The sequence below is a fragment of the Homarus americanus genome, unplaced genomic scaffold (assembly GCF_018991925.1).
Source record: "Homarus americanus isolate GMGI-L3 unplaced genomic scaffold, GMGI_Hamer_2.0 scaffold29188, whole genome shotgun sequence".
Classification (NCBI taxonomy): domain Eukaryota; kingdom Metazoa; phylum Arthropoda; class Malacostraca; order Decapoda; family Nephropidae; genus Homarus; species Homarus americanus.
The window spans coordinates 494,080-513,549 of record NW_024728626.1 but is presented as its reverse complement, the minus strand read 5'-3'; the positions used below and the strand labels follow the sequence as shown (position 1 = coordinate 513,549).

At 37.1% G+C, this 19,470-nt stretch overlaps 1 protein-coding gene across 4 annotated transcripts in view; it reads left to right on the top strand.

Annotated features, from left to right (window-relative positions):
• Positions 1 to 19,470, top strand: part of LOC121866158 (sodium/glucose cotransporter 5-like) — a 98,355-nt gene that overhangs the window by 59,106 nt on the left and 19,779 nt on the right. For 2 of the 4 annotated variants that reach the window (XM_042365762.1, XM_042365760.1), the window contains 5 exons: positions 1,761 to 1,880; positions 4,069 to 4,164; positions 4,459 to 4,570; positions 6,410 to 6,498; positions 6,666 to 7,203. The exons of 1 other annotated variant lie outside the window; for it this stretch is intronic. In XM_042365762.1, the coding sequence (XP_042221696.1) occupies positions 1,761 to 1,880; positions 4,069 to 4,164; positions 4,459 to 4,570; positions 6,410 to 6,498; positions 6,666 to 6,881 (633 nt within the window). In that variant the 3' untranslated portion in view covers positions 6,882 to 7,203. Of the gene's footprint in view, positions 1 to 1,760; positions 1,881 to 4,068; positions 4,165 to 4,458; positions 4,571 to 6,409; positions 6,499 to 6,665; positions 7,204 to 14,872; positions 16,353 to 19,470 lie in introns of those variants that run through there. One more of the 4 variants, XM_042365763.1, reaches the window with a different exon arrangement.

Here is a 19,470-nt window from a genome sequence, read left to right as displayed (position 1 = left end):
AAACATTATATGCTGTTGGCAAAGAGTGTTGTAGAGCTTATTGTTGTTGAGGATATAAGGAAGGTGTGTGTGTGCAGTATTTTTACTTGCTGTTACAAACTTTTCCTGTTATCGTTTACTTTCCTTGCAAAACTCTCTCTACTTCCAGTTTCTTTAATTCACCAAGTTTGCTTCCCCTGTTTCACCCATCAACATCAATGTTTCATGGCTATTTTCCATGCTTGCACAGATTAGGTGCAATTATCTGATGGCAGCTGTCCATGCTGCATGGTCTGCCAGGGTCTTAATTCCAATGTCATTTCTTACACTCTCCATGTCATTCTTGGCTTACCTCTGGCTTGCTTTCCTCCCTTCCACATTTAGGCTTGAGCACCTCTTCACCCAAATGGTTTCACCATTCTCTCCACATGTCCAACCATCTTGGTCTGCCTCTATGCATAAGTTCGTCAATGCTGTACTCTCAGTACTTCCTTATATTTCATCCTACATGATACTTTGACAAGCTTGAAGTTGTCTTGTGTTGGTAACATTCATTTCAAATACAAGTATAGTACTTGATCTGGGTTTACTCCTTCCATCCCTTTCCAGATTTTGAATGTCTCTATGAAATCCATCCTATTGTGTCTTGTCTGATGAGTTGTTAGTCATAAGGCCCTCGGTTGACTTAGATAATTGAGAAAATTTAGTTCAGGAATAATCCAAGTCACTCTGCATTGCAACTTTTCTAGGGACGTTGTGTCTTTCTGGAGGTATGGTTTCCATGCCTGTATACAATAATCCAAATACCCGTAGGGTTGTATGAGCGACTTATAAAGTTGAAGGAGTATTTTCTAATTTTGTATCTGAAGGTATGATTTATAACTTCTAAAAGTTTGGTTGCCTTTCTTTCACCAGTTACTGGAATGTTGGTTGATCATTTCTTTTTCATATGCTCTCTGTTAACACACACAGTCATCATAAGCTTATGCCTTTTCATTTATGTCCAGATTTAAAATGCTTGGATTCACTTGTTTAAGTAGGGTACAATACCCTGTGATGTCACAACCAAAACAATACCACCAAAGACTACAGTCCTCAGATTATTAATTGATTTATCTTCCCTCTGCATGAATGTAGGTTGCTATGCTAAAATTTCATGAGGCAGGATGGTCAAGACAGTCGAGTACAAGTCAATGTAATATAGATTATGAGATGTAGCAACATAATGGTGTGTAGGGGTGGGGATGAGTGGTGGGTTTGAGAGCTTTATCTTGGAGATTATTATTTTTTTTTCATTCTACAGGTCCACAGTTTGTTTAGTAAGTAACAATGTTATAAAGTGTATTTTATGCCACTTAAACACCTTTCTAATTACTGTACTGATGTTATAATTTCCACAAACAAACAATAAATTACTTGAACAACATCACAGGAGTAATTTTGGGTATTAAGTGTATGGTACTGTACTGCAGAGGGTAGAAATTGTGTGTATTCTCAATTCAGTGAGCAGCAATGGCTAATCACACTGAAAATTCATAGACTGGGCAGGACTTACAGTACAGTATAATTATATAGTACAGTTTTAATATATCCTTCCTGTAACAAATCATCAATATTTAATAAAAAAAAAATTTTGATGAATGGTATTAATGTATTTTAGCCTTTCATTGTCTTACCAAAACATAAGTTAACCCCATAATTTTCAGCTCACCAACTAAGTGATGTTAACTAAATTCCTAGTACTACTGTATATAATATATTATTTTTGTTTTATCCAACAGGGTGCATTTTGGAGTTTAATCACTGGCTTCGTAATAGGATTGGTTCGTATGATTTTGGACTTCTTCTATGGTGAACCATCCTGTAGTGAGGAAGATTACAGGCCTCTGATTCTGCAAAAGGTGAGTAACTTTTCATTATGTGCACTCACTCTAAAAAGTATCCTTACCATTTTGTGCGAGATAATATGACACAACGGACGAAGGATTTTGACAACTCTACTGAGACAACAGGAGCTGTGGTGCTCATTTTGAAATTCAATGACCCCCCCCCACCCCAGTAAAGATAGTTTTTGAGTGACTACATATACAACATAATACGGGGTCATTTTTTTATTCAAGAACCCCAAATGATTACTATATTTTAGGATGCACAATAAACAGGAATGTAAAAATCGGTAGGAATACAGTCTGATAATTATGAAAAACACCTATGATCAAACTTTATTCCTACTGATTTTTAGGTTCCTGTTTGCTACATGTCCTGAAATATAGTAATCATTTAGGATTCTCTAATAAATTACCCTGTACAGTACAGTGCTGTATGTAATGATTGTTTATCAGACCACAGCTTACAGCCCAAAGAAATACAATACAATACAGTACGTAGATGCCCACGTGGTAACCCACATACGTACTGTAGGTTGATACACCCTACAGTGACCGTAAGACCTGACCCAGGAGAGGTCACGAACAAGGTACCTAATTTAACCCGGCGTTATGACCATGTTACTCAAGAAACTACACCTGGACAAGCTGTCCAGACCTGACCCAAGAGAGGTTAGTCTCATTGACCCAGAGTTCTCACCACCACGCGATTAGCTTAACCGGGCGACATGACCGTGTTACTCAAGAAGCTACCCTCCAGCGAGTACACCTGTCACCTGACAAGACGCACCCAGATTGTGACGACACCTTCCGGCTGGAGATAGTCAATATATAGGCCCTGCAGCTCCCTCTCAGGACAGTCGCATTCGGGTTATTATTGTAATAGAGAGGGAGCCGACAGCTCCCCAAAGGGAGACTTCCCTCCCCAGCACCGCCTCTCCAGCTAAGCAGTCTCCCACAGGAGACATAGTTCAGCACTCCCTTCAACAGCACCTGCTGGGCCTCCCTCAGGTCACATGTGAGTCTTTGTCAGAGCGATCCAGGGGTGAGTTACTTACGGTGGGAAGTGTATCTATTTCATGTTTGTGTCCTAGAGTCAGTGTCTAGTAACTTCGATATCTGTATTGATCTATTAATGTGTCCATGCCATTCAGTTAATTAATAAATAGTTGTACAGTATTGAAAGTGGTGTTTAGAAAGATTCCCCCTACGAATATAATATACAGTTAAATAACTAACCGGCCAAGCTACCAAACTCCCTCACTTTATATTCCTACAAATATAAATATTCTACTTATATCTTCTTAACGAGTTTTGACTTGTTATATGTATATACATTCCTCACTTGGTCTAAACGTTTTTGGTATAATTATTTTTGCAGGTGAACAAATTACTGTACTTCTTAAAACCAAAAACTCAATGTATTACAGGTGTTGTTTACATTGAGTGAGCTGTCAGGAGAGTCATTTTACCCTTTCTAAGTTCCTAGTCAAGTTTAAGGCTATGGTGGCATCTCATAGATACGTGTCACAGCAGATATTTAATGCAGATGAAAATGATTTATTTCAAAAGAAGAGACTGTTTTAGGCTTTCAGGCAGCAAAAGATAGGCTAACACTAGCTATGTGGCTACTCTAAAGGTGATTTATTTAAGTGTAAGACTATTACTAATGTGCCACTCCCAGAATCCTTAACCCCTTGACTATAGGGACACTATTTTTAATATTGTATTTGTCTAATGCCAGATGATTTTATTCAACTCAAGAGAAAATCCCATACACAAGGGATTAAAAGGTCTTGGTCAGTGTGTCTTGCCAGTTTACTAGGGAAAAAGGAAGAAAATTAGTGTATGAGCTGTGTCTGTGTCAAGGTACAGCAATACTGTACTGTCCTGGGTTTAACATCACTCTGAATTTTTCTCATCATCATTACTGTTTTACAGCCATTTTCAACACTCATGTCGTTTAGCACTTGACACCCTGAATCATCTGCACCCTTATGGTAGATTGTTTCTGTTACACAACACCATCTATTTAATCCAGCCAATGGTTCAGGGTATCATAGTAAAGTTTATGAACTGTACTATATGGAATAAACTTCCACTTACTGAATGCTATTGAAGGACTGGACAAGCCAGTCACAAAATAATTTATTCGGTAGAAAGCTATACTGTGCTGATCAATGCAACTTTGACTCTTTTGCAGTTCCACTTCATGTACTTTGCAACATTCTTGTTCTGGTTGACTGTTCTGATAGCCTTCATTGTTAGCATGATCACCAAGCCCCCTCCAAGCTGGATGGTAAGTACTTTTGCTATCATGCACTGGTTTTCTCTTTACACCACAGTCATATTAGTTGTTTACATATTCACAAAATGTTAAACAGTAAACAAACCCCAATGATAAACACAGCACATTACTCTACGATATTTCTTACGAGCCTTTAACATACTGCATAAATAGCTCAAATTAATTTTGTAGGCAATACAGAAAAGTACAGCAATTATGAATGGGTTTTGTTCATATCTCTGAAAGTTCATAAGTTGAATGCTTTAATAAATACTGTACTGATAATGATTTTATTTCTTATGACAGCTAATTCGAACAACATTCTTCACTCGCTATGACCAAACTGACCGTGAAGATGATATTGAGCTGAGGGAGAAGGCTCAGAATGAACTTCTGCAAGACAGATCACAAGATCCAGGTAAACAAGTGTTTTGCTTTTTTACTGTTCACACCTTATTAATAGTCAGTGTTTTTAGTTATAACTACAGTTGAAATAGTATACTGTACAGTATAAATATGTGTATAACATAATAAAACTGGCAAGAAAAGGGTAACAGGAAGCACCTCAAACTCCCAAGTGTTTCATAATCCCAAAAGGAACTAACCATAAGCTCCATATGGTTACACAGTCCTGGGGTGCTTGGCTGATAACAGCAAAATTTGTCTATACAGTACTGCACCTATACCATTATCTGCAGGATGAACTTAAGATACCTGCCATCCATAACAGACACCCATAACACACTCACTTAGTTCCTGTGTCTGCTGAATGCAGTTGGGTTTATAAATATTTCCCACTAAGGTGTTCTGCAAGAGGTTACGGATGATTACCATTTTTAGTAAACTAAATGTCATCAAATACAGTAATCAACAGCTTAACATGTTCCACATACTGTACTGTATTGGGTAAAATATGTACTGTAGAAAGTTCAAAATATTTACAGTCTCTCCTTGACCTACGACAACCCGGACATACGACGGCCATGGTCGTATAAAATATTTTTCAAATTACGTATTTTCGAGTCCTGGCGTTAGTGATCGCGCTGTGTACTGACAAAATTTTCGTTTGTAATTCCCTTTGAAATGGCTGGCAAGCATAAAAGTGAGAGTTCTCGTGGTACTGAGCAGAAAAAGAGACACCCATTTTAGAATTTCTATGTATTATTTTCGCCTTTTCGACTTACTACCTGGTCGTCGGGAAGGAACCCGTTGTAATCGAGGAGAGACTGTAATGTACAGTGGTCCCTCGGTTAACGAGCGCCTCGGTTAACGAGATTTCGGTTAACGATTTACCTTCCATAAGATTCTTAACTTCGGTTAACGAGCAATCCCTCGATTAACGAGTTTTTTACGAGCCGACTTCAACATGTTTTCGCTTGCATTTGGCGGTCCACCAGCTGTAGTATTAGTCCGCCAATACAGTAATCAGTTTTAGGGCTTAAATTCCTTACTATTTTAGTAAATATCAAGAAGTTTATACTATTCAATAATTTTAAAAGTTTAATATTAATTTTTTTTAGTCATTTTAACAATTATTGAACATAATTGAAGGTAAAGAAACTAGTTTCTGGCGTGCCATCCAGCCTGTTAACACACCAGACAGGCGTTAGTCTCTCTCTCTGTTTTCAGTGGAGGTAACATCTTGCTTGAGACTCTCTTCAACTAAACGCTTTTTTTCTGTGTTTCCAAGCAAATTATTGGTCGTTTTGAAATATATTTTACATATTGACAATATATAATGCAGTGCAGTGTTGATTTAAAGAAAATAATCTTGAATTACACCAAGAGAACTAAAATTTTATGGGTGAAATGGTGCCATGGGGTGACTTCTCTTCCACCCTAATGCCTTCTCTTCTTCCTTCTCCTCCACCCCCATTCTAATTCCCATCATCATCATCATCATCATCCAGGAGCCTTCTACATACACACCTCAAAGTAAGTGTACTTTTCTACCTTTTTTGTTGAATTTAGGCAATTTTCGGTGAGCTGGAACCAATTACCCAAAAACCCATTGAAACAATGGTTTCGGTTAACGAGCAACCTGCTGGAACGGATTGTGCTCGTTAACCAAGGGACCACTGTATAGATAATGCCATTACTGCACCTGATTATACGGGCTAAAATTATATTACAGTACTGGGTATTAACATTGAGCAATGAGGGTAATATTGTTTACCCTATTATATACCGGTAATTGTCTAGCATCACAATTATGTAAGTCAGTACGAAAGTAATCCATTATTATTATTACCCTCAGATAACCATGAAGAAGTTCAGTGTAAGCTGTCGTGGTATGTACGAGCTTATAATTGGCTCCTGGGGTTTGATGACTCAGAAAAAGCACAGGTAATAAATGTGTGCAGTTATAGTATGTAAAGTATGATAGCCTTAATGCATATACGAATGAGATTGTTAGTTAGCACTTGTTTTATAATGGTATATTGTAGAGTACAAGGAAAACTAACTAACAGTGATCTCAAACAGTAACTTATCTCTCTCATTTCCACACACAGCAACAAGCACTAGCAATGAACGAGCACATTGCCCACTTGACCATCCTGCACCAAGAACCATGGGAAAATAATTTACTGAATGCTCTGCTGGTTGTCATCATTATTATCGCTCTAGTGTTTTATACGTTCTTCTCCATTAATCCATTCACTATTGAGGAAGTTCATGACATCCAGCATAATAAACTTCACAAATTAGGCTATGATAATATTTTGTAACACAAAAATTAAGTTCTTTTATAATGTAAAAATAATTATTACTGGGAATAATTCTTTGACTGACATTACACACAGACGAAACTAGATGTACCATACATTCTTTACTTTATTAGGGATGGCTGATTCCAAACACTGTGGTGCATATCTTTAAAAAAATCAAAAAATTTTTACATTCATTACTTTTCCAATACACTAATCAACTTCTCAAATCTAGGCTAATTCAGCCCAAGGTAGCCCAGATGAAGAGAAGTTGGGATTGAAATGATATTCCTTTGAAGCAGTCTATTATTGCTGCCACTTTCCCTCCCCTCCCCCCCCCCCCGAAAGAAACTAAATCATTGTACAGTATTGTATATGCCACAATGAGTGAACATCAAGTCAAGTGCTTGTCAACACAGAGTGACCATTAAATCATAAAGCAGAGAAATTTGACAGTTTACTGTATCTAGTACTACGGTACCAGTATTCTGCAGTCTCACTCGTGTCCAACCGCGTGAATTATATTTTTATTTTATTTTTATTTTTTTTTAATGGGCATTAGCCCACCCGGGCACAGGTAAATGACCCACGTCAGGACCTGGGGGCAAAAATTTAATAATAAATAATAATTATAATAATAATAATAATAATATCTATTATTATTATTATTACAACAATTAATAAAATTACAGTACTGTAATAGCAAATTGATACAACTAAAATAATAAAAACAATAACCATAAATAAATACAAAATTTAAAAAAATAAATCAAGAGTGAGAAATTATGTACATTATATATGTTGTGTTGTCCAAGTAAGAGAAACAATTGAGACCCTGCAATTGTGTGTAAATGAGGCAGAAAGTCAGATCAGCAACCTGGGACTTAGTCACAATTTTCGTGATGCCATATGGCAGCAGGGTCTACCATTAGACAACACATTATGATTCCAATATTTTCCCAGGCGGTAGTACCTCCCTGTTTGGTAGCTGCCTATCTACCTACGTGTGTTCCTGACTTTTCTTACACGCTATGTGGTTGTCCAGACTGCTCCAGGTGGTCTGGTTTGGGGCAAAATCCAGTTTCAAGGAGTTTCAGTGATGCTACCATACAATTTTTTTTAATTATTTTCCATATATACATACTGTTTACATGGGAATGCACTTACATATTCAGAAGCATTTCACTAATATTGAGACAAATATCAGTTTTTCTCAGTGTGTGTGTACTGTATATCTAAATTTATGGTACAGTTTATCCTCTCCTGCACATTTTATTAACTAATATCAATATTGTATAAATTACTTTATTTTTGTTCAATCCAGAATGCGACGCCTAGCTTATACCTAGGTATGTTAATGCCTAGCAATAATTTGCCAGGTCAACATACAGGCAATTAAAACATCTAATAATTACTTAATAAGAAATATTAGAACACGTCGCTACCTGGCATTTAATATACATGTAAATAGCTTATACAGTATTAATGTAGGCAATGGAGTACTGTACAGGTTTGTTTGTATTGCTGAAAGTTTGTAAGTAGAGGAGCACCTTTAGCCAGCTTATTGCTTTAAAGGGGAGGTGGGTGGATATGTGAAGGCCAAGTCATGTGGAGCTTATTGAGCACTAAATATAAAACAGTAGCTATATGGCAACTTATGTAGGCAAGCTTGATGTTGCTTTTGCTTAGATTTGCATAAGACAAGGAACAACTGCACTGAGAGACGGGAAGTGGTGCACAACATGAATTAACACTTTCACCCGAGTGAGACCAAGTTTATTTTTCACACAATGAGTTTCTGGTGGGAAAAAAAAGGTTCTTTCATATAGCCAAATTTGCATATGTGTACTGTACTGAGAAGGTAACGAACTACTTACCAAAAGCTCTAAATGATGTGATTAACCTCTCATTAGCAGGTTGCATCACTTTAAGCCTGAGAAGTCCCAGATCCCCTCCCATTGGCTTGTACCAGGCACAGCTAACTTATGTTCATAGAGAACTTGCTAACCCTGCAGCTTTATTAACCCCTTCACTGCGGTGGCACCACTTTTAATATTTTATTTGGCTAATGTTAGATTATTTTCCTCAGCTCAGAGGGGACCCCCATACACAAGGGGGTTAAACCAAAATGTACAGACCCAATTTTTTATAATGCAGTTGGTGTCACTGACTAGAGAGAAGACGAGATTTATCCAACTGTCGATAGTGCAAAAGGGTTAAGGTGTGTAAGGAGGGTAAACTTTTACCTCATCTAACGTACATAGCTTACTGGCTCAACTACATCTTTGTTGTTAAAATACTAAATACTGCACAGTACTATTGATGAAAATGAAAAAAAAATGATAAAAATACAACACTGTATAGTAAATAGTGTGTTGACTTTATCAGCGGACTTGTACACAGTTCATCATAATTTGTAATCTGCCTTATTTTGGCAAGGGTAGAGCCCCAATTATGGAGAAGTCACTGTATTTTTGAACTACTGTATCTACACCCCCTCCCCCTCATATTGCATAGTTCAGCATGGGCAATTATTTTCAGTAAAAGTATTTTATTGCAATAATGTATCATACTGCTCCACTAATCTTCTGAAACCTGTTACATAATACAATTTACTTCACTTGAAAAAATTTACCAAATTCTGTTAAGAGCAAAAAGATCTGCTAAATGAGAATACACTAGAGGAAGACTACTTAACTAGGGTTGCCATACGTCCGTATTTTCCCGGACATGTCCTCCATTTAGGTCTCGAAATCTTCATCCGGAAGTAATTTTTTAAATTCTTCAAAAGTCCGGAATTTCAGCTTCCACCATTTTCTCCACGGAAAGAAACATGAAATTGTAATGACGAGAGAGAGAGACTGTGAGAGAGTGGAGGTGGAAACAGTAGCGATCTTGTTCAGTTTTCGTCAGCTGATAAGTCACGTGTACGCCTGTACGGTGTTGTCAACTTAGCTGCTAGCAGTTTTTGGGGTAAACTGGAGTGCCATGTACTGCTTTTCCTTGTTCTTCAGCCATGCGCATTATTATAATTTAGTTCTTTGTATTTAGTGCTATCACAGCCATAAACGAAATGATGAAAGTACAGTATACCATTTTTCATTATGGCTTTTTTTACACTGTAGCATTTGTTTTTCTCGTCCTGCATTTAAGGCATTTTAGCGATTTTCAACCATAATCAAGCCACTTTCACTATATTATTTAGGTGTGTCGACAACTATGACGGTGACCGGTGGTTGGTCAGTCTTTAACCTGCAGTGACAGTGTTTGATCTTAGTCTTTGTTGTGAGTATGTCGCTTGGTGCCAGAGCTAGTGCTTACGATTTGTTGTACTTTTCCAGAGCATAAAACGGTCATGGCTGCATCAAGGTTACATAGCGCCAAAGTGTGTGCCAGGCGGGGGTATGGGGGGGGGGGCATGATGTCTTCGGGAACGTCCTCTTTTTTGAATGTTCAGATATGCCAATCCTATACTTAACCAATGCTACTAAAGGGCAAGCGTCGATATTGTCACTCTTTATTTTCAAATGACCTGCCTGCATTATTTTTATTACATCATAGCATAAAGCAACCAATAAACGAGATGACACGGCAAAAGATGTCATATTTTCCTACATTTTTAGGTGTCTAATTCAAATCACATACTGTACGTGTGTGGAAGTGAGAGGTCGTGTCTATTGCAGTCATTGTGTGAACTGAATTGAGTCGTGAACTTTTTTAACAGTGAGGGCCATTGATATCCACTGAAATATGACGAGTGATGACAACTGTGTTCAGATATAAGTGAAGGTGACTTTAAAATATCGAATGATGAAGGAAGTGATGGATGGGTTGGGGGAAATGAAACAAAGTGAGAGTGAAGATACTGAGGTTGGTCCAGAGACCCTCTGGGCACAACTATATGTCCAGGAAGACATTAGCTGAGGGTCAGTCTTCTACTTCTTGCACATAATGTAATGGATGAGCACTGTACTTTTTTCTTTTTTTTTTGTACGGGGATTAGCCCACTCGGGCACAGGTCACTGACCCACATTGGGGCCTGGGGAGCGAATATGTAATACCTGTACTATTAATATTAATAAATAATAATAATAATAATTCATAGTAAATAAAATTTATATAAAAAATAAAATAATAAAATAATAATAATAATAACTGTAGTAGTAGTAGTAGTAGTAATACTACTACTAATAATAAAGAACCATAAATACAAAAATGAAAAAAAGATCAAAAGTGAGAAACAATATACGTACAGTATGTATGTTGTGTTGTCAAAAGTAAGAAAAACAATTGAGACGCTGCAATTGTGTGTAAATGGGGTAGAAAGTCAGATCAGCAACCAGGGACTTGGTCACAATTTTCATGATGCCATATGGCAGCAGGGTCTACCATTAGACAACACATTATGCTTCCAATATCTTCCCAGGCTGCCTACTACCTACTTCTTTACATCTAATATATAACATATGGCTGGTACAGTGAACAGTGTGTGTATAATGCTTGTAAGTAGTCTGATGTGCTCTCATTCACCATGTCACTGTCACATAAAACTAATTATCAAAATTTTCTGAATTTTTTTTAGGGCTTTCTCAAATAAGTTATGCTACTAATTAGCATAAAGGCATTGGGAACAATACGTAAGTTTAAAGAACTGAGCAGCTCATAAGTAAAAAGTGACATGTACAAAAACTTTACGCTGATTCCTTACCCCCTTTTTTTTGTCATTCTATAGCTATTAAAAAATCAGTAATATACGTACTGTATTATTAATATACAACATCCATATATTATTAATATACAATATCCATATATTATTAATATACAATATCCATATACTGTATTATTAATATACAGTTCATCAAGGATTCCATTGGTACCAATTACCTGGATAATAAGTCAGGAATAAGCTGCATGTTGTTGCTGTTACAAAAGGCAGCGAACCCACTGCACTTCATGGGTTAATAAAGGTTGCTACAGTATGATGAAAATTCTCAGTTAAGTGATGTTGTAAGACGGCACTGAACTTCAGCCCTCTCCCCAGGCCAAGAGAAAAAGTAGTAAACACAAAGAGATGTATTTGATGTGTCACTCCAGCTATATGTTGAGACAAATGTGATACACCCCCTAGAGTTAAAGGGTTAACCAAGCACAATGTGCTATTCATAAATTTTTTGTATTTAAAAAAAAAGAGCTCCTTATTAATCCAGTACAGTACAGCATTCTAGTGAACATTTCTTGGTATCTTTAGTAGTTTTAGTTTGAGATTAAATACACCTTTTCTGGCAAATTATTTATACGAATGAATGATTTGATCTAAGTAAGGACTATATTAATTGTGCAAATGAAATCATGACACATGTGCAGTATTGTTTATAAAAGTAGCTTTTGGGGCTGTGACTGGCAAATAAGGTATCCTAGTGACAAAACTTAATGATGTCTTACACTTATTACTCTCAGAAATGTTGGGTGTTGCAATATTTTGTGCAACATGTTTGTTGGAGGCTGTTTGAAAGCAAAATGATGGTGGTTGTGTCACAAATGTGATCTGCTTCGAGATGAAGAGTTATCTCTCATGCTCACTTGGTCACACGACATTAACGCGCCTTTCTCCAATGTTCTTTCCAAATATAAATTGATTAAATACACAGTACATATGAGGCGCTCCGCGTCAAAAGGGGGTGAAGCAACACCCCGGCCAAAATGCATTTTTTTATGGATATCACTATTTTCACCCTTCCTCTACATGTTGGCGTTAGATGTAACCCTCTAGTTAGAATAGAAATATGGTAGAAAGTCCTTAAAAAATAAGGTGTGACTTCGCCTCAGGCCTGGAGCTACGTATCTGGCTGTGCGCTCAGTGCAAGAAAGTAGCAATATCCCGTTCAGAGCGAGAGGAGCGCGAGCCAATAACAGCGCGCCTCCCTTGGACCACACCCCCCGAGGAGCTGTGATGTCACAGCTCCTTGGCCAATCCACGTGCCCAGATGCTGCCTCCTCTTTAGTGTTGGCACGTATTGACACTAATGTATCACAACAAGAACATACAGACTGTGAGGAGGTAGAAGTGGACAGTGATGAGACATGCATTGACCTTGATAGTGATGAAAGTGAGCCTGACCCAATGAATGCTAGGGAAAGTGAGCTCATACCTCAGTCTTATAATGAAACTGAACTGTTGCCGGCATCAATAATTAATCAATGATTTAGTTGCTGAAGAATCTGTGTGGCGATTTTTAGAGAGGGCAGAGAAGACTTTGATCAGTACTGTACGTGATTGATTATGATGAGGCCATTAAAGTTATACTCACTCCTCAGGATTTACGTAACTTCAAGTTGCTACGATCTTCAGGGATAATAAAACGAGGAACTAAACAAAGTAAGATTGTAATACTATTGTCATATTACTGTTTTTACCAAAGATTGTGCAAACTTTCTCCGCCTTTGTATTCATATGTTAATCAGGAGGGGGGGGGGGATGAGTGTAGTGGTGTTTCCTTATTATTAAACACTTATAAATCTTTGGCTAATAATAGGGACGGAAAGATAAATACTGTACTGATAGGCAAATGAGTTTTTTATTATTATTGAATCTTTTGGGGTAAGACGAGTGCTGTTTTTTGTGATCATTAACTTGTTTTACAGTATTAGCCCACAATAATAAGAAATTTTGCAGAAAAATGCGATTATTGTTGGTTTGAAACTCAAACAGCTGTACATCGCGGGTAGTTATTCTCATTCATCTCGCAATAAAATAATAACTATTCACAGTACTAACTTCCAGTTCTCACAGTTTGCTAGGAGAGGGATTGAGCTGCACGATAAAAAAAAACCCCACTAGCTTAAAAAAAAAAGTTATGGTTGTTTAAACTTCGAAAAATTTCAAACGTGTTTTTCTCAGCTTTTTTAATTTGGCGCTTCACCCCCTTCTGATGCAGAGTGCCTCATATATAACCCTGGGTTATCTGAATCAATGTGGGGAAAGGGGGGTCCGGATTTACCAAAAGTTTGACTCTCGAAATGCAGTACAAGTGTAGCTATGTATATTAACGTATGTAAAAAAAACATAATAAATTTATTCAACCCAAAACAGTACTTACCATATTTCCCCCATATAAGACACTTCTTTATCCCAAAATTGTTCTCCAAATATCACCTGACATCTTATATGCCGAAGGTTAACCCTCTTGGGATGCAGTCACCAATACAGTACCCTGTACTGGACGAAAACCAAGACACCCCCATTTGACACACTGGTTCCCACATGACTCCAGAATGAAATACAGTACAGTAAAAAGTCCTAAAACCCAAGACCCTGGGAAGACTAAAAATATCTAAAGTAAGTGAAGATAATGGCAACACCTCGTCCTGTAGAGTAAAAGAATAGTAAAGAGCACGGAGAAAGAGAAGGAGGAGTAAGAGAAAGAGTATGAGTAAGAGTACATGTATGAAGAAAGGGTAGGAGAAAAAGAACCAATTTAAATATTTAAAAGAGATTAAAGGTTTGTAGACATTGAGCCCTTCACTATGGGGATGCCACTTTTAGTATTTTATTTAGCCAGATGATTTTCTTCAGCACAGAAGGGACCCCATACACAAGGGGTTAAGTGAAGTTAGAATTATCTCATAATCAAGGAGACCCACAACACTAAAAAAGACTCAAGACACCTACAACAGCAGGGTGGGTGTACCAGCATCAAAACATGTGAGTGATGCTTAAGTGATTCACCAAGCCATGTGATATACCAGTAATTCTGTCTTGATTGGCCCCCTTTGTTATCTGGTACTCATGTTGCTTAGATAGGTACAGTATTGGAGTTTTAATGTACAGAACCGGTAGCCTAATAGTCGCCTTAGATTGGAACTGGGATCTGCTAGTATCTTTGCTGAGCCATCAGTGATCTCAATCGAGGGAGTTTGGGTGCCTATTAAACATAGCTCTAAAACAGAATTGAGCTGCCTAACACTTACCTCTACAAAGTTCGATTTTCTGTTATCCCCCCCCACTTTTTCAGAACTGCGGCAGCCTTGGCCATGGCTATCTTGTGGTTCTCGAAATAAAGATAAGTATTTCAAAGCTACTCAAGTCGAACAATAGCCTGCATATCAGATGGTGACTATCCTTCACACAATGAGCTAACCAAATGCATTGCTGAAATTGTTATACTGGTAACAGTGGTGCTTACCTTTCTCTCCATTATTAGAGGAAAATGTTGCTCTAGTATGTATAGAAGACTTGCTGATATTGTTGCTATAGTTTTTGACAAAAGTTAAAGCCCACTTATGCTGTTCTTTTGCCTCAGTAACTGCAGATTGGGAAGCAGGAGCTAGTTCTCTGTAAAGGAAATAAGAAACAAGTGAATGCTTATGCCACTGGTAAATGTAGTGTAAACAACGCCATTTAATAATAATCAGTCTCATGTGCTGGTTTCCCATTTCTCAAATACAGAACTTGCAAAAAACTTAGCAGTGAATAGTGTAAACACAGAAGTTTGTGGAGACAATGAGAGCCAGGTCAGCTAACTGGCCCAACTAGCTGCTCCACAGACTCAACCTGCATTTATCTAAGCTAATGCAACTTATTGCAGCTGTTAAGTATTTCATAGCAGTATTTTTTTATAATTTTAGGCTTAATACAGTGTACTGTATAGGTTTAGCTTGGACTCATTGCATGATCACACAGCATTTATTCTGATGCAAAATGTAGTATTAATATCTAGACTTGGGCATGTGAACTATGACTAGCATGTTGGTCTTACCTTCTCAGTAATCAGAACTAATATGGGAGCACTGGAATACTTCATAGCAAAGGGTATACTCCTAATGTACAAATTTTAATGTTGATGTTTGAAGTACAGTGTGGCTCCATAACAAAAACGACTGAGGAGTTAGTTGCTTATTTGAAGAGATGAAGTCATACTGTAACTGTACAATACCTGTACAGTATTTATTTCCCTTGAACCTTTAACCCTTAAGCCCTGGGTTAGGGTATTGGTGGCAGTACCCCCACCCGGGGTTAAATCGAGAAAAATCAAATTTTCCAAAAATAATTTTTAACCCTTTAAAATGATAGAACAATAAAAAATAAGTAAGAAAAACTATATATTGACCCTTGAGAAATTTCTCTGGCCGCGCAGAGGGAGGTAGGAGGGGGAGAGATAAGGAGATAATGTTGGTTTGACAGCTGATGCTCGTGGTCCCTCGGCACTTAGCAGCTATTTTTAGCTCGCCGTTGTGTCCGAAGTGGCCAATAATAATGTAGGTATTTACTGATCTTAATAATTATTTGCTATAAATAATTCATTTAGAATATTTTATTTGCATAATTTTTCATAAAAAAGTGCAACAATCACCAGTCGGTTGCCAGTCTGCCTGGCTGTGTTTGTGTTTAGTAGAGCAAGTAATGCATAAAATAATAATAATTCCACAAATAAAAACATTTATACCATAATCATAGCATTGTTTTACAGTAATACTACCCTACAATACAACTACACAACTTTTATCAATATTACTTTGATACAACATGATGAAATCGACAATGAAAATGAAACAAACAAAAGTAGGTAATTATGTTCAGGAAGCTTCCCTGTCACCGAGTGTGTGGTGTGAGAGGCAAATAGTCACACTGGAACCTGATAACCCACGCTAGGCATTTAAACAGTGGCGGGAATAGGCACGCGTTCTGGAACGTCACCCGGGACCTAAGGGTTAAATAAACTCAAGTATTTATAAGTGACTAACTTCAATTTAGCAAAATACAAATTTTTTGATGACACAGTAGCACTGTACAGTAATCACTTTGCCCCATATTTTAATAGATATGAAGACTCTTGATGTGTGTCTCATGGTTCCTCCAGTGAGATGATATATTTGTTACTACAGTACTTTATAAGGACAAAACACGATTTATTTGGAGTCAATAATACTGTGGTTATTATAAATGTAAACCAAATAATATAGTAGTGTGGTTATTACAGTATATATGTAGAGTAAATGATAGTGTGGTTATTACATAAGAGGCAGCTTGTGGATCATGGGGCAAACTTGTGCTCCTTCATGTGGTATAATGTGCTACATTAAAAGCACCTTTCTTCCTGGGTGTACTGTGGTTTATTTTTCCATTGCATTTCGTGAGTGTTGGGTACAATTAACTCTTGCTTACTGTGAGGGAGAGCGTGACATCCAATGAGTGGGTGGCTGTGGGCCAATGAGTAATGCACCTCTACACGTAGCTATAGTTTTTCCATGTAACTCTCTCATGCCAGATGTGCTTAGCTATTTTTGCCTAGTTTCTCTCATCCTAATGAGTTCTAGCAGCAGTGAGAGTAGGGGAAGGGTGTGCACACTTGTAAGTGTGGGAAGCACTCTGATAAGTGGAAAAGAAAGCCGTGGCTAACAAGAAACAGATCTGCCTCATTGTGCCTTGTCTGAAAGGTTATTAGTCTGAAGGCTCTCAGTTTACTTGGATAATTAGATGACATAGTTCTGGAATCATCTTAGTCACTGCGTGTTGCACCTTTTCTAGGGATGTTTGATCTTTCTGGAGGTAGAGTTTCCATGCCTGTATACAGTAATCCTGACTGGGCTGTACATGAGCTTTGTACAGTTGTAGGAACAGTTTCCTGTCTTTGTGTTCAAAGGTGCACTTTATAATTCTCAAATCTAAGTTTACTGTTCTCACTTGTTGCATCATCTTCAGTGAATGTTAAAGAGCTACCGGGGTATTTACTCAAAACTAGCCTTTGGTGTGCTCGCTCTTTCTCTGCGAGATGCCTCATATGTAGGCCAAATGATACTGTGGCTATTATACATGTAGACTAAATGATAGTGTGGCTATTATACATGTAGACCAAATGATAGTGTGGCTATTATACATGTAAACCAAATGATAGTGTGGCTATTATACATGTAGACCAAATGATACTGTGGTTACTATACATGTAGACCAAATGATAGTGTGGCTATTATACATGTAGACCAAATGAGTGTGGCTATTATACATGCAGACCAAATGATAGTGTGGCTATTATACATGTAGACCAAATGATACTGTGGTTACTATACATGTAAACCAAATATTGACATTATCATATACCCAGCTGTACAGTATTATGAAAGTATAAATTTTAGTTTATTTTTTCATGCTGAATCAATGTTTTCTTTATAAATATATTGTAGTGAACTGATTAGTGTTTACTCTCTCTCCCTAACTGTACTGTATATCATAACATGTTAATAAAGACTGGTGCAAAAATAAAGAATACAGTAGTGTCAGATACAACATAGTACTGTATTATAAGAAAGGCCTGGGAATATCTAAATCATTCATTGTTGTTTGTATTACTGTTTCTATATGACATTAAGTACAGGTTGTACCTCTCTAGTCCGGCAACCTCGGGACCTGACCGGTGCCGGACCATGGAAATTCACCCTTTTCCTGGATAGATAGTGACTTGTGCTTATGCCTGGAAGCACTAGTACCACTTTCTCTGCATCATGGTCTCTTTGAAGACACATTGAAGGGTTAAATGTCGTATAGTAGCTTCTCAAATTTCGCGAGTTTTTAATTCTTAACGTATTTTATTGGAACACACAAAAAAATAAATAAATAAAAATTTTGACGGCGGAAACTTGAATTTCGACGGGTTTGAACGGCCCGCCAACGTGCAGACGACGTGCATAATCGTGTAAACAGCGTCATTTCTCTTATGTACAAAAGATTCATTATTGTTTATTACTGAATGTCTTTTTTATTGAATTAATGTTTATGTGTGCAAAATGAGCAATACAATTCATTAATAATACGTAGAATATTAAAACACACGAGGAAATGACACAGCATTGTATTCGTTGATTACAAAACCAGTGACTGACTGGTTCTACATATAAAACTGAAGAAAATAAGACCTTGGTTGTAGCTGTAGTAAAATTAATATGGTTGTTTTAAGTAATGTTATTTAATGTTAATAAATGGAACAATAGAAGTAGCTAACGATAATGGTAAAGAAAAAAGAGAGATCGCATATGTAAGTGCGCATGCGCACACGTGAAAACATATCATCATTACTTTACATAAGAATATGAAAGCAACACTTATTTACTGTTCATATATATTTTAATTAATGTTTCTGAATTTGTTTTTATTGAATTAATGTACGTGTGTGCAAAATTAACAATACAATTTATTAATAATACGTGGAATATTAGAGGAGACGAGACGGCTGCCGGCATTGTTTATGTTAAAGCTTACGAAACCAGTGACTGATTGGTTCTACATATAAAACTGAAGAAAATAAGACCCTGAGTTTAGCTGTAGTAAAATTAATGTAAAAAATGAATATGGTTGCTTGAAGTACCTGTAATGTTATTTAATGTTAATAAATGGAACAATATAAGTAGCTAACCATTAATGGTAAAAAAAAAGTGAGACTGCGCGTATGTAAGTGCGCACATGTGAAAATATATCGTCATTACTCTACATAAGAATATGAAAGCAACACTTATTTACTGCTCATATATATTGAAGGGTTAAATGTTGTACTCTGTATAGACAAGCAGAGAGAGAGAGAGAGCAGCCGAACTGCCGGATGTAAACAAACCTTAATTTCCC